The following is a 13,075-nucleotide window of genomic DNA, read 5'->3' as shown; positions in this document are numbered from 1 at the left end:
AAATCTGCTTGAAATATATCGGGAATTTATTGTGCCACTGTATTTTTCCCCCCAAAAAAATACAACACTATCGGTCGCCAAATTTATCATAAATTAAGGTACCCTTATTCACAAACGTAACTAATTAAATTGCAGGGCCTATATGGTCGAATATACTGTTGGAGGACATTTGTTAATTCATTTTAGTAGTAATATAAATTAGTGAAATGCTTACTCCTGTCGTTTGATAACTATGTTCAGCAATTCAAAGGGCAGTATGTTGGTATCAATTTTGATAATACTTGGATAGTATAATTTTTTAAACAGGCCTGTTTCGTTAGAAATTATAAACATTGTGGTAATAATTAAAAGATTTATCTTGAGTAGAGTTTTCTTCTCCAACTTGAATTAATGAGTTACAAAATATTATATCCACATTTGATGAAATTGTTTATAGTGTAACATAATAAATTGTATTTTAAACGAACAGATCGGCAATTCAACAATGGCCAAAACACGCAAGCCCCGTGTTCCAATAAAATGTCCAATATGTGATGTAAAATTGAAAAATTTATTAGCTCGTAGTCGACATATGAGACAAGCCCATTACACAGTTCGTGAACAATGTAAATTCTGTGGTGTCCCGTACACAAGAAAAAGTATACGAAGACATGAAAGACAATGCGGAAAGAAATCACATCAAGAAAGAACCAGAAGACTGTCTGTAAAATGCGAATATTGCGAGGAAATATTCGTAACATCAATAATGAGAAACACTCATGTCGTACAGACACATAACGAACGACCAGAGATCACGAAATGTGTACCCTGCAATCGATTGTATGCATCAAAATCTCTTTACCAAAGGCATATGAAAAAGTTTCACAGGCTTCGTAGGAACTGCGATGTGTGTGGAAAGGTATTCCAGAGTATCACAAGCTACGAAAAGCACCTGGAAAAAGGTCATGCAGATCCCCCGACATCAGACTTGAATCAACTTCGATCAGAACTTAACAAGAAGGACTATTTAGAGTTCAAAAAATCGGGACAGCATATTAAACCTTCGTTATCCTATGTTTCTGATTTGGTTCAACGACTCGGCCCTTATTACTTAAGTCTGACAGAAACGCAAATTCTCCGAGTTCTGTGCAACAAAGTTCTCCATGAAGATCCCAGCCACATCGATATGGAACAAAGACACAAGGAAGGATATGGATATGTATTGGAGGATGGTGACAAACAATCTAGATATGAATTACTCACATCAGAACAACTAGGTATGCTGTTAAAATATAGAGCATAACATAAACAGGCCTGTTTTATAATTGTGTAAACTCTTATATCGATTCCCAAACAATAACGAAAATACAACCGTCAGCTTAATATTCTAAAATAAGCTAATTCTTTGTGTTATAGAGTCATCGTCTGCGTTATATGGTTATCCATGGCGCCATGGATCAACGTATCAGATTATTGATGTATACATCGGATACACTACTAACAATCGTGAGTCTGCCGAGAATGCTGCGACACGAAAGTGGAACGATCTTGTGATGAGCACCAACAATGGGAAAGAAACATGTACAGATAGGTAATTAACTGTCTGATACAAAATAGTATCGAGCTAAACTTAAACAGGCCTGTTTGATAATTGTTGAAGATCGTATATGGATTTTGGACACTTCATCGACCCATCAGAGGCGTTTTTAATCCCTGGCATGGTAGCTACTGGATGTACCAAAAGTGTCGAAGTATTAAAATATTTGTCACGTAATGAAACCGGTTCGGTGTGTTCCAAGAAAAACCAAACGTGCTACAAAATACTTTCGCCATGGATTGGGCAGCTAAGGAACGCTTTAAAAGAAGTGAATCATTATTGGATGGATGCCGGAATACCCGGGAATTGTGAGACCATCCCAGACCTGTCAGGTTAGTGTATGTACTAAATCACCAACGTTTCAACTAGAAGACTCGGTTATTAATATATTTGCCGTGCTTTAGGGGATACCATATTAACTACCAGTTACTTCTACCTGGCATTTGTGGAAGAACAATTGGAGAAAATTGCAATGCGTGAAGGTTGGTTATATTTTAGTTACACCGAGATTTTTGTTACATCCTAAATCCAACAATTCCAACTAACAATTACACTTTACAGATGGACAAGGTTTGAATAACGTCGTGGAGCACCTGAATTATTGTTTGGATAAGCTTAATAATCTATCGATTTCACGATGATAAAACAGGCCTGTTTATCTAATTCCTCAAATTAAATTGCAGTTGTAATATATGATTATCTGTTCCAAAATATTATAACATCGTTTCTTGAGAAATACTATTTGACTTTTAGATCTGTAACAGAAATAAAAATCTTATTTGTTCCAAAAATGACTAACGCCTCTCTAGTCTCCTTGCTAATCACAGGCCTCACTGTGGCCAAAACGATTTCGAAACTTGTTGGAGCTAAATTTAATACAAACAAAAGCAAATATTGTGATGCATTGTCCACTGTTTTGGATTATATATTCCACAAAATCTTACTGTTTATGAGCACAATCTCTGCATAAATACTCCAGTCTCCATTGAAGTGATTTTTAATTCCAAATTAATTAATTATAAATTAAAAATTTTTTAATTTGTAAATTGATATGAAATTCAATTGAATTTATTTTGTGGCATTTATATTACTAATATAAAGTAATGACAAGACTTTTTATAATTTGCTCTTGTTCATTCTCATTTTCTCAAGAACAAGCTTGACAACTTCTTCACCTGTGGATAGTAACGATTTAATAATTAGAATCGACACATTGTGATTTTTTAAATAATCATTTTTAATTCACTTGTTCCTGAAGCCGTGATTCCATATCCGCCATGACCGTAGTTGTGAATTACCTGGATACCTTTCTCGCTCCACAATTTGTCATCAAACTCTACCCTGACTTGATCACGATAAGGGCGGAGACCCACCCAGCTTCTAATTATTTCTGCATTTTTCAAGTTTGGAATTAGTTTAGAACAACGGGCCAAGATTGAGGCCTCGTCAAATTCGTCACTATTTGTGTTCCACGAGTCAAAGTTGCGAGTGCCACCCAGGGTCACTTGCGTACTTGTGGGGATGATGTACTAATTGTTCAATTAAACGTGTGAATTGTTGAAATGCAATTAATGTGACTGAATCGATTTTAAACTTACTGTGTCGTAATCCCCATAGTAGAACATTTTTATCCATGGGGCTCTGACCTAATGTGCACATTTGTACATACGTAAGATTGAAGATTATGCACATGCTATGATCTGATACAACAAATATGTACATATTTATATGTGTATGTAATTGTATCTAACCTTAAAAACTTGACCTCGTATCGGTACTACTCGATTATCTTGACAAAGCTTCCTTGCACCCAGTCCAGTACAGTTAATGATTAAATTGTTGTTATTCACTTCTTGGAATGAGTTTATCTTTTTTTGAGTCATTGTTCCTCCAGCTTGAAGGAACCTATCAATCAAAGTGTTTCAATAAAGGTGCTGAAAGTATGTAAATACATAAATTACATTTATTCATTTATTTATCGATTTAATTATAACCAACTTCTGAATCCCCCACGGAAGAAATTTTTCGCTTTCAATCACCATCGTTTGGAAATAAGCTCCATGTTTGAAGTTTGAATCTGGACAGATTTCAGTAATTTCATCTTCCGTTGCCATTCGGTAGATTGGGAGAAGATTTTCAAGCAATGGGTTCTACGCACATACATATCATAGATTTTAATTTGGTAAGATTTTTGAGTTTAATGACTACAAATACACCACCCTAAACATGAAATTTGAAATTTGATACACTATGCTATACCCTGACGACGGACTCTTCCCCACTGGAAAACAAATACCCGTCGACCCTCATGATTCCAGCAACTGATGCATCTCGCGAAGCAAGGATGGAAGAGTAGTAATTGTACGAAGACTTGATCCAATCGCTAACAAAAATAGTGAATTTATTAAATCGACCTCATCGAATATTAACTGTTTATCAAGTATTACCCAACATTTTGACCCGCACCACCACGAAGGCCACTTCCCGGCCGGAAAATCCCAGCAGCACCTTTATCATGTGTCATGTGTATTATTATTTTTATACTAATCATTTATCTCTGTTAATTATTTATACCCGCAGAAAGTGTATCCGAATCTGTTCACAAGCAAACAAATACTAATAATCAACATAAAATTTAATAAATTGCGTCGAGACAATGATCATCTTTCTCTTACTGAAATGTTCTGCAGTTATGTTGATGGACGCCTTTGGTAACGCAGATTGCAGGCGTAGGGCTGTCGTTACGCCGGATATTCCAGCACCAAGGACTGTTATCTGCATATTACTTGGATTACTTAACAGATTAAAATATATTGCAAGCTACGTGCAGCAGAAAATTACGTGAAATGACCGATTTAAGTTATGCAATGGGTACAATTAAGTACAACATTTATGTGTGCAAACAGCTGAAGTTATCACGGAGAATTAAGTTATATTTCTATGAAGACTGATGATTATATGATACTCGATCTACTTACATAGTAAATGAATAGACTGAGGAGATGGGATATCTGCCAATGAAAAAGTTGTATACATACTTTTCAATCTAGGTATGTAAAACTCTACGGAAATCATTCCAATTCCATAATCTGTACATAAATTAATTGAGTAATATGTGCATCTCCAAAGAACATGAGTGCATCAACAATGACATTTTGAACCTTTTAATTATATCTTATACACAATGCAAAATAATTGGTATAAATTTTATTGGCATCATTTTCCCCGTTTTATAGTAGGCTCTTTTCCTTCCTCGTCATGCCTCTTCTTTTTTCTGTCAGCATCTTCTTCGTCTTCCTCCTTCTTGGCGTCGTTGGAATGTTTTTTGAGCCATGAGGAACGTCTGAGGTCAACAGGAAGTAAAAAGTCCACCTCTGAATCACCATTTGCGTCAAAACGGTGCTCCGACACAGAGTGATGATCAGTTTTTGATTTATTTTTTGACTTGTGTTTCTTATGCTTTTTATGGGATTTCTTCTTCTCATGACTCTCCGAAGAGGAGGAGGAAGAGGATGACTTTGGTTTGGAAGTGGTTGTCGTAGTGGTTGTGGTTGTAGTGGTCGTGGTTGTTTTGCCAAAGCCAAATACTTTTTTGAACCATTTCCCAAGTCCTCGCTTAGATCGGGAGTGTTTTGATTTCTTGTGTTTATGCTTTTTTCCTGATTTTTTCTCTCCACTCTCTGAAGAGGACGAAGAGGAAGACGACTTTGGTTTGGGAGTGGTTGTCGTCGTAGTCTTGGAATGATGGCCATGATGATGATGGTGATGATGGTTATTTTTTTGGTGATGTGTTACAGGTGTCTCGGTGGTCGTGGATGTAGGAGGACTAATGGTGCTACTGTTATCAGTTTTCATTCCAAACAATTTCCTAAACCAATTCTTAATTCCCCGTTTGGATCTGTGTTTAATCGTTGGATTGTGATTACTTAGGAGTGTACCTTGGTTTAGGACTCTTTTCCTCCGCAATGAATTTCCTATGAGAGGTGGTAGTGGCTCGTCCGATTTCTTAATTTTTTCAGAATTGACTTCAGAGAAAGGGTCCAAGTTATCCAAGGCTCCTAAATTCTTGAGATCATCAGCATCACCCACCAGCTCTTGGAGTAGCTCTTCTGTGGCCGTCAATTCGACGACTGACCGCTTGACCCCCATGAGATCACTTAAGTCATCCTTCAGCGGTCCATCCACTATGGAAGCAATCCCTCCTCCTCCAATAACGGAAGCCAAGTTCAGAAAATCCAGTACTGGTGAGTCCCGAATCATTCGTTTCATTGATTTGAGCTGTTTCTCAGTCAGTATTCGACCGGATATTGCAGCCTGATACACCACAGGATCGAGAGTTAAAGGATCCTTGTAGGTCTTAGCAATTTCTACGAGTTCTGTAACAAAATGTGATATTTGTTAAGCAATGTCCCTGAAATAAATTAGTTACGCATTTGTTATATCTATTTACCTTCAAGGGACACTTTCTTTTGTGGTGTTTTGGATATTATTGGTATATGAAAATGAAATGGTTTCCCTTTGGTTGGAATCAGCTTAGCTGCTGGTTCATTTTCGAGCTTTTGAAGTTCGGGTTTAACAATTGGAAGATCGAGTGGGGCTTTTGGGTTTAGTTTGGCGTTCATCACTTTCGCAGCTTCCTTATCTTTTTCTTCTTTTGCCTTGTCTTTCTCCTCATCCTTGTCCTTGTCCTCGTCATCTTTGTCCTTGTCAGTGTCTTTGTCATCCTTTTCTTTCTCGTCGTCTTTATCTTTCTCGTCGTCTTTATCCGCGCCCTTATGTTTTTTGTCAGTGTCCTTATCTTTCTTTCCCTTGTTTTTCTTCTTATCATTTTTATCCTTTGGCTTCTTGGTTTTCTTTAAAATTGCAAGCTTGGATTTATCTTTTGGTTTGTTCTTTCGCTTATACTTTACATCTTTGTTCTTGGATTTAAAATCAGAACGACTGGATGATTTTTCCTTCTTTTTCTTAATTTTATTAAGCCTACGATGGCTTGTTTTTCTTCTTGGGGTTTTATTCCTATTCCTGAAGGTTGAGGCCAGACGCTGAGTATAGTTCTTTGGGGTCGAGTAACGTACGAAAGATTTTTCATCGGATGAGGATGTGGGGTCATAATCTTAAAAAAAACGCGTGATTATTAATTCGCTCAAGTATCTGGCTTCTTTTTATATTTATGTGTACCTTCGTTGTGGTCGTCATACTCATTATCGTCGATGGACCTTTTTATAACCTTGCGGTTTTGTACCACCTCCGCAGATGTTGTCATGTTAACTGTGGAATCTTTAATTGTAGTGAATGTCGTGACATTTGGTTCAGTGCAACCTGCATGCAATTTACATACCCCACTGAATTTAATTAAATAACATAAATGCAGTCACAATTTTTGAAACGTGTGTTACCTTTTGCCATAAGTAAATCATGTTTCGCTATTAAATTTGATATGATCCCCAGTCCAGTCAAGAAGAATAAGGGGAAGCATAAGCTCAAAAATATGAAGACAATTATGGATCTGCCTTCAGTCCTCATTTAGGTATCAAGGCGTTGAGGACCTTTCTATATATTTATTTTTTCCCCTTTTAAACTGCTATAAAATAATATAAGCAGGTTTTTAAATTATTTTGTCACAAATTAATTCTGTGTATTTTATTAAATGTATTTTTTGAAACCAGTTGAAGACAACAAGAAAGCCTCAACAACATTGAATTGCTGACAATTGACGTCAATGATCTAACACTATTTTGATTCTTAAGAATTGTTTATCTAACATTTTTAAACACTTAAGCTACATCACCTAAGATAAAATATACTAAATACAATCTATTGTCAAACCTATGTTGTAATCTGCTGTATGTACATATGTATATGCAATATAGTAAATCCTGTCCAATGCGTAATAATAAGTTTTTCTAAATTATGCATCCATACATATGTATGGTTTTAGTTTTATTTCGATAACAAAATAATGTAATACATTAATTAATACATTTCAGCAATAGAAAAGATATAAAAGGAATAAATATAAAATATTTGGTTAATTGCATGATTATGTATGTATACATACACTTCGTAAAGAAACTTGATTATCAGCAAATTGGTGCCCCGAAGGGTTTCAAAAATTCCACCGTGTCCTCAGAGGTCAGGTGGGGGGTTAAATGTGTTAGGGTGTCAGCACGAACGCTCTCTCTAGACGATCATTGAACGTCACTGTCCCCTTGACCAAGGTCGGTTAAACCAATGCGTAAGCATGTACTGGATCTGCAACGTAGAGGAACTGGTGCCAAACGGAAGCCAGTTTTACAGATAAACAGGCCCAACAATTTAAGTTTTGACACGAATTTGTGAGTTATTTTAAACATGTTGTAGTAATTGAAGGTATTTAATGCATTAACATTTTCCAAATAATGTGAGTAAACATAACTTATCAAATCATTAACTGTATAAATAATCAAAGGCGTCGCATTAATATTTACCAATTCAAACCTTTTGCATTTGCTTGCATTTATTTGCATTAATGTTGACAATAATTAGTAACGATAATGCTACGTATTATGGCTGGCTATGGTATTTAAACGATTACGTCATTTATTTTGTTTCGTCCAATAATTTGATTAATTAAATATCTTCATTTGAGTAAACGTTGTAAAGTCAATAGCCTAATTAATATATTGTGTTTGCTATGATATGATGTTGGCCACATTTACAATATTGTGAAGCGGTTATAGCTGAGTGTAATTTTATTCGAAATTTAATCGCAGCTAAGATAATGCTGCGCTTCTATTTCTTTGTATTGGTTGTTTGTAAGTTCATCCTAGCGTCAAAATTAACTAGTATGGAAAAAAGTGTTAATACAAATGTGAGCTGACCGAAAATTAAATATCACTAAGAATTCAGTAATCAATTTCTTCTATTTTTAGCTCGAAGATCTCTCGCCAGCTTCCATTCTTGGGATAGCGAGTTTGAACCAAGCCGACATTTATGGAGGAAAAGAACTCAACTACTCGCGACCAGACGGGGAGCAAGCAGCAAAGAACTTCACAAGCGTCGTTCCTGGTCTAATTCCGACAAATAAATATTGGGAAGTCGTTGTCGAATCTGGAGAAGTAGCATTCAAATATTTTGTTAGCAATATTGCTCTATTAATTGCTGGGTAATTGATAAAAATGTTACACTTTTTTACTATGATTCGTTTAAGAATTATCATAAATTATGAAATATTTCTTTACTTTTTAGAGCTTTCATCATCGTCATACTTATTGGATCTCTTGTTGTGTTTCTCATGATCAAAACATGCTCTTGTGGTAGGCACAAAACAACCGCTTTCGTCTTGCATCCGAAAGGACCTTATTTCTGTGAATATGATAGAGTTAAACGGAATGTTGAAAATTTGGACGATATTGAATTATAAGCCCTGTTAATTGAATATACTTATATTATGTGCAGACATTAAAAATATTTTTTATGTAATGTACAAAGCCCGTAAATTTTTAAATAAAGTGTACATAAATAAACTGTACTGCCGAATGTGCATATGCATACATACATAATACATAAGTCAGGTCCGAGAAAGTCGTCGTGTGATCACAAGGACTGAATGATTGGATAAACGTTGAATCACCGCCCACGACAACCTTTATCTCTCATTTAGCAGACGTTCACCTTCATGTAAATTTCATATTTATGTGACAATTTCTAAAACTTGCCCACATCCGTCACCCAATAATCATGGTGATCAATGAGTTCCATTCCCAATTTGGCATGTACATTCAACTTTTGTCTAAATGATTGAAAACCACCAGGACAATCAAATACATTTTGTACGAGTTAATAACGCTATTAATTTTTTTAAAATATTTAAAATATTTTATACTTTAATTTAAGTCCTTAGTGTTACGGACATGACAAAAATTAAGCATACATAACATGGACGCATGATTGATACGCGAAAATTGCATGCATACATTCACATGTACATGTGTTCCTTGCAACGAATTATAATCTCCACTGTCTTTGCTATTTTCGCTTTATTTATTTTGCACAAAATGACCTGGTTCCAGTGATTGTTTATTCACATTATTGTATTAATTTTAGGTAATAATTAATTGAATGAGTAAAAAACTTGCACAAATGCTGATTCGATAAATATTCAATTTTATATTAAAATATGAACGTGATTAAAGGTTTTTTATTATCAAGTAAGTCTATTTACACCACTTCCCATCAAATATGTACAGAATTGGGTGTATTTTGAAGTTGAAAATGTTATAAATATCGGCGTCCTCATGGGGAGCAACTGGGACGGGACTGCTGAGCGTTTCAGTCGACGTATAATTTAAGACACATACACAATTACGTGTACAACCACTGAAAATTAGAAATACAATTACAGAACTTAAAAATGAAAAATAACGGTTTAACAGTGGCACTCCTTCTTACCGAATTGGTGAGAATTACTTAATACATTTTTCATACTTAAATATTTACAAACTCAAATCAAGGATTTTTCGTATACATTTCTTTTAAATTGCAAAGTCGTTGACTGGGGTCACGTTTGGAATTGGGCTGGTCCTCTTAGCTGGAACCGTGGCTATTACACAGGTCACGAAGGTAGATGATGAGAACCTAACGCAGTTTATCAAATTGTGGGGGACCACTGCCCTTTTCCTCATCATGGTTGGACTGCATCTTTTGGTCACATTGGTCCTGCTCTACTCCTTTGTCAAAGTTGGATTTCGCCATCCCGTTAATTTGGAAAAGTCCGAAGTGAGTGATACTGACAAAAAATAGATACATATACTTATAAATAGCGTTAGCTTTATTAACACACAAATTATCCGAATAATTCAGGTAATTTGATTTTACTGAACTCTTGATCAGCTAGTGCTCCTTACAGTAATTACGAAATGTATTGAAATACATATTTATTACAATAGAGAGGAGAAAGCCTGGAACGACCTTCACAAGCATTTTCTCAATTGAAGAAGCGATGCACAATTTGGCTCATGGTATCGGTTTTGCATCTTGCCTTTGTTGGATCACAACTATTTTGGCCCATTCCTCTTTACCAATGCGTCTACTATGGGCTACTAGTTGGATTTAAGTTGCTGGTTATTGCAGTTGTCGCAAATGTTAGAAAACAAGCAGATAAGCTAAACGACATTGCTTTGAACGGTCACATTCAGCCTATGAAACCATACAAAACTTTAGCATCACATAAAAAAGAAGGCGACGAAATCTCGGTACCATTTACTACTCGGAATAATACGAAGGGAAATAACGTTGTAAACTTTCAAGTAAAAAAGTAGCATAAAAAATAAACTGTCTAATATTTTGTGTAAGGAATCTGTAAGTTTAAAAATAATTTAGCATTTATGAAAATAGTGCACCAAAAGAGGCACACAGACAGAGTAAGACTAATTATTATGATGATTATTATGTTGAATTCAATATTTGTAGCTGCTACCATAATTACAGCGTCTCAGACTGTCTAATATATTTGTCGGAAAATGATTAAAATTACCATTTTCAATAATTATAAAAGGTGGTCTAATGACCTTAATGATGTGAAGTGAAAGCTTTTAGGTTATGAATATTAAATGTCTAAATATGACACTTTTTCTCATTTTCATACTTTATTTTCTTGCTGTTAAGCATCCAGTCAAGTTCAAACAACATGCACATTTCAAAGTTTTTGTGGTTTTTCATACTTGTAATTGGGTGCAAAAGTTTAAACGTTAGAAATTCAACAAGCTATTCAAAAGATGAACACGACGTTTCAACAAGTATTTTCAAACTGGAAGACAAGTCAGATAATCTCAATTATTTCACTCAATTTATTTTAAAAAATCTTGTAATTTCGATTTTTGGTTTTATGTATCATCAGGACATTTTTTAACTTTACTTTCAAACCTACAACCACCCAAACCCCTACGACAATGGCAACGACAATGACAATGGCACCGACTCAGCCTCCAAATGGGACGTGTGTTTGTGGGACAGGTGCAAAACCGAATATTACATTTACGGCTAGGAAACAGCTTTCAACTGAGGAACATTTCGATACAATTACGGATTCCGATATGGACAAGATTGACTCAAGTTTGCTAGAAAAACAAAATGACGTCCGTATCGTTCAAGGAGCACCCTCCAAAGAAAATGGGTGGCCGTGGATGGTCGGGCTGATTCAAGTAAATTTATAGTAATTAAAATTTTTCATGTGTCCCAAGAAAATCGTAATTGTAACACAGTAGTTAAGTATTTTATCAATCAATTTTTTATCAGGGTTTTAGTGGGAGTACAAACACGCCTCAAACCCTCAACCAGTTCTGTGGGGGGACGCTCATAAATTCGCAGTTTGTCGTTACGGCTGCCCATTGCTTTACTAATTTAACAACATCTCAAATTATATCTCAAGTGAGCGTCCTCCTTGGAACGAGTTCAATCGCTTCAAATGTAACATCAAGATCCATCGCACGGCTCAGTGCGGTCAATATTCATTCTCAATACAATAGGTATTTACATAAGTACTTGATAGTATTTTATACATAGCGGCTTTTTTAGGAGAAATATGTACTTTAAACTTTTCTCTTATCCGGATCAACAGCACAACATTTGATAACGACATAGCAGTTCTCAAGCTTGCAGTACCCGTTAAATTTTCAAGTACAATTCGACCAATTTGCTTGACTCAAAAAGGGGCACCTTTCAACGGTAGTAAGGCAATTGTAGTAGGCTGGGGAACGGCAAAGAAAGCTTCTGACCCCAAAACAGCACCGGGACAAAAATGGTTGAGAGAAGCTGTAGTAAGAAAGTTGAAATTGTTAATTTTCTTAATTTTTATATGCAAATAAATACAATCTGAAAATGCAAATTCTAGATGCAAGTAATTCCAAAATGTCCGGGTGGAACTAGAAGAATGATCTGCGCTCTTGGTTTAAGTCCAAGTGTGAATGTGTCATCGCCATGTTTCGGTGACAGCGGGTGACTTAGATTTTATTTATTTCCTTTAAATTTTATTTTTTTACCGTTATGGCTTAAATTATTAGTGGTCCACTGATGGTCTATCGACCAACCTCGAAGACTTTCACTCTGGTAAAGCCATCCTAAATCTTATAAATCTATAATTTCCACGTATTTGCATGGATTTTTTTGCATAGATTGGCATTGTGTCAAACGGCAACCCACCCTGTGGAACTGGAAATCCCATTTTCTTCACACGCGTTGGAAGTTTCATCAGTTACATTAAAGGTATCACAAATGGGACATCATCTTGTTCTAATCCTCCATAAAAAACTTTCCGCCCAGCTAAAAGTTTGAATTATTTAACAGTGTAATTTTGAATGAATTTCATTTTATAGTATTTAACATTTAAATCTGTCATTGATTATTATTGATTATGAAAATAATTGTTTTCCTTATTTATATAAAAAATTAAAAGAAAAGTACAATGTCAAAATGAGAATAATTTTATTCTATTTTCCCAATAAAAAGGTTCTGAATCATATG

The 13,075-nt window shown here is 35.3% G+C and overlaps 5 protein-coding genes, 1 long non-coding RNA gene and 1 other non-coding gene across 8 annotated transcripts; 3 read left to right on the top strand and 4 right to left on the bottom strand.

The window, feature by feature from the left end:
• The first annotated feature begins 88 nt into the window (after positions 1-88).
• LOC110845115 lies at positions 89-2,367 on the top strand. Its single transcript, XM_035848441.1, has 4 exons — positions 89-1,570; positions 1,640-1,908; positions 1,981-2,058; positions 2,138-2,367. The coding sequence occupies exons 1-4, from the start codon at positions 1,533-1,535 to the stop codon at positions 2,215-2,217; spliced, it is 465 nt and encodes a 154-aa protein (XP_035704334.1). The 5' UTR covers positions 89-1,532; the 3' UTR covers positions 2,218-2,367.
• A 247-nt stretch (positions 2,368-2,614) lies between these two features.
• Positions 2,615-4,517, bottom strand: LOC110844081 (D-aspartate oxidase). The gene is made up of 9 exons (XM_022090199.2): positions 4,252-4,517; positions 4,151-4,171; positions 4,024-4,084; positions 3,836-3,959; positions 3,575-3,726; positions 3,328-3,481; positions 3,175-3,222; positions 2,823-3,105; positions 2,615-2,751 (listed from the first exon to the last, which is right to left on the bottom strand). The coding sequence occupies exons 1-9, from the start codon at positions 4,355-4,357 to the stop codon at positions 2,693-2,695; spliced, it is 1,008 nt and encodes a 335-aa protein (XP_021945891.1). The 5' UTR covers positions 4,358-4,517; the 3' UTR covers positions 2,615-2,692.
• Positions 4,518-4,724: 207 nt separating this feature from the next.
• LOC110843301 (DNA ligase 1) lies at positions 4,725-6,891 on the bottom strand. The gene is made up of 3 exons (XM_022089261.2): positions 6,755-6,891; positions 6,027-6,689; positions 4,725-5,952 (listed from the first exon to the last, which is right to left on the bottom strand). The coding sequence occupies exons 1-3, from the start codon at positions 6,837-6,839 to the stop codon at positions 4,793-4,795; spliced, it is 1,908 nt and encodes a 635-aa protein (XP_021944953.1). The 5' UTR covers positions 6,840-6,891; the 3' UTR covers positions 4,725-4,792.
• Positions 6,892-7,678: 787 nt separating this feature from the next.
• LOC118434726 lies at positions 7,679-7,800 on the bottom strand. Its single transcript, XR_004834207.1, has one exon. It is a non-coding gene; the product is annotated as a U4atac minor spliceosomal RNA (small nuclear RNA).
• A 465-nt stretch (positions 7,801-8,265) lies between these two features.
• LOC110845010 lies at positions 8,266-9,081 on the top strand. The gene is made up of 3 exons (XM_022091366.2): positions 8,266-8,426; positions 8,488-8,720; positions 8,804-9,081. Exons 1-3 carry the CDS (start codon positions 8,337-8,339, stop codon positions 8,976-8,978), a joined length of 498 nt encoding a protein of 165 aa, XP_021947058.1. The 5' UTR covers positions 8,266-8,336; the 3' UTR covers positions 8,979-9,081.
• Positions 9,082-9,808: 727 nt separating this feature from the next.
• Positions 9,809-10,570, bottom strand: LOC118434599. Its single transcript, XR_004834129.1, has 3 exons — positions 10,462-10,570; positions 10,007-10,343; positions 9,809-9,934 (listed from the first exon to the last, which is right to left on the bottom strand). It is a non-coding gene; the product is annotated as an uncharacterized LOC118434599 (long non-coding RNA).
• Positions 10,571-10,618: 48 nt separating this feature from the next.
• Positions 10,619-13,073, top strand: LOC110844984 (chymotrypsinogen A). 2 transcript variants are annotated; one of them, XM_035848439.1, is made up of 7 exons: positions 10,619-11,374; positions 11,454-11,757; positions 11,852-12,081; positions 12,174-12,372; positions 12,447-12,550; positions 12,616-12,661; positions 12,727-13,073. In XM_035848439.1, the coding sequence occupies exons 1-7, from the start codon at positions 11,244-11,246 to the stop codon at positions 12,856-12,858; spliced, it is 1,146 nt and encodes a 381-aa protein (XP_035704332.1). In that variant the 5' UTR covers positions 10,619-11,243; the 3' UTR covers positions 12,859-13,073. The 2 variants fall into 2 exon arrangements, with proteins under 2 accessions (XP_035704332.1, XP_021947033.2); XM_022091341.2 differs by having other exon boundaries at positions 10,619-11,757.
• The last annotated feature ends 2 nt before the right edge of the window (positions 13,074-13,075 follow it).

The sequence above is a fragment of the Folsomia candida genome, unplaced genomic scaffold (assembly GCF_002217175.1).
Source record: "Folsomia candida strain VU population unplaced genomic scaffold, ASM221717v1 Fcan01_Sc002, whole genome shotgun sequence".
In the NCBI taxonomy this organism is placed as follows: Eukaryota; Metazoa; Arthropoda; class Collembola; order Entomobryomorpha; family Isotomidae; genus Folsomia; species Folsomia candida.
The sequence above is the reverse complement of the archived record's forward strand: the minus strand, read 5'-3'. Positions and strand labels throughout refer to the sequence as shown.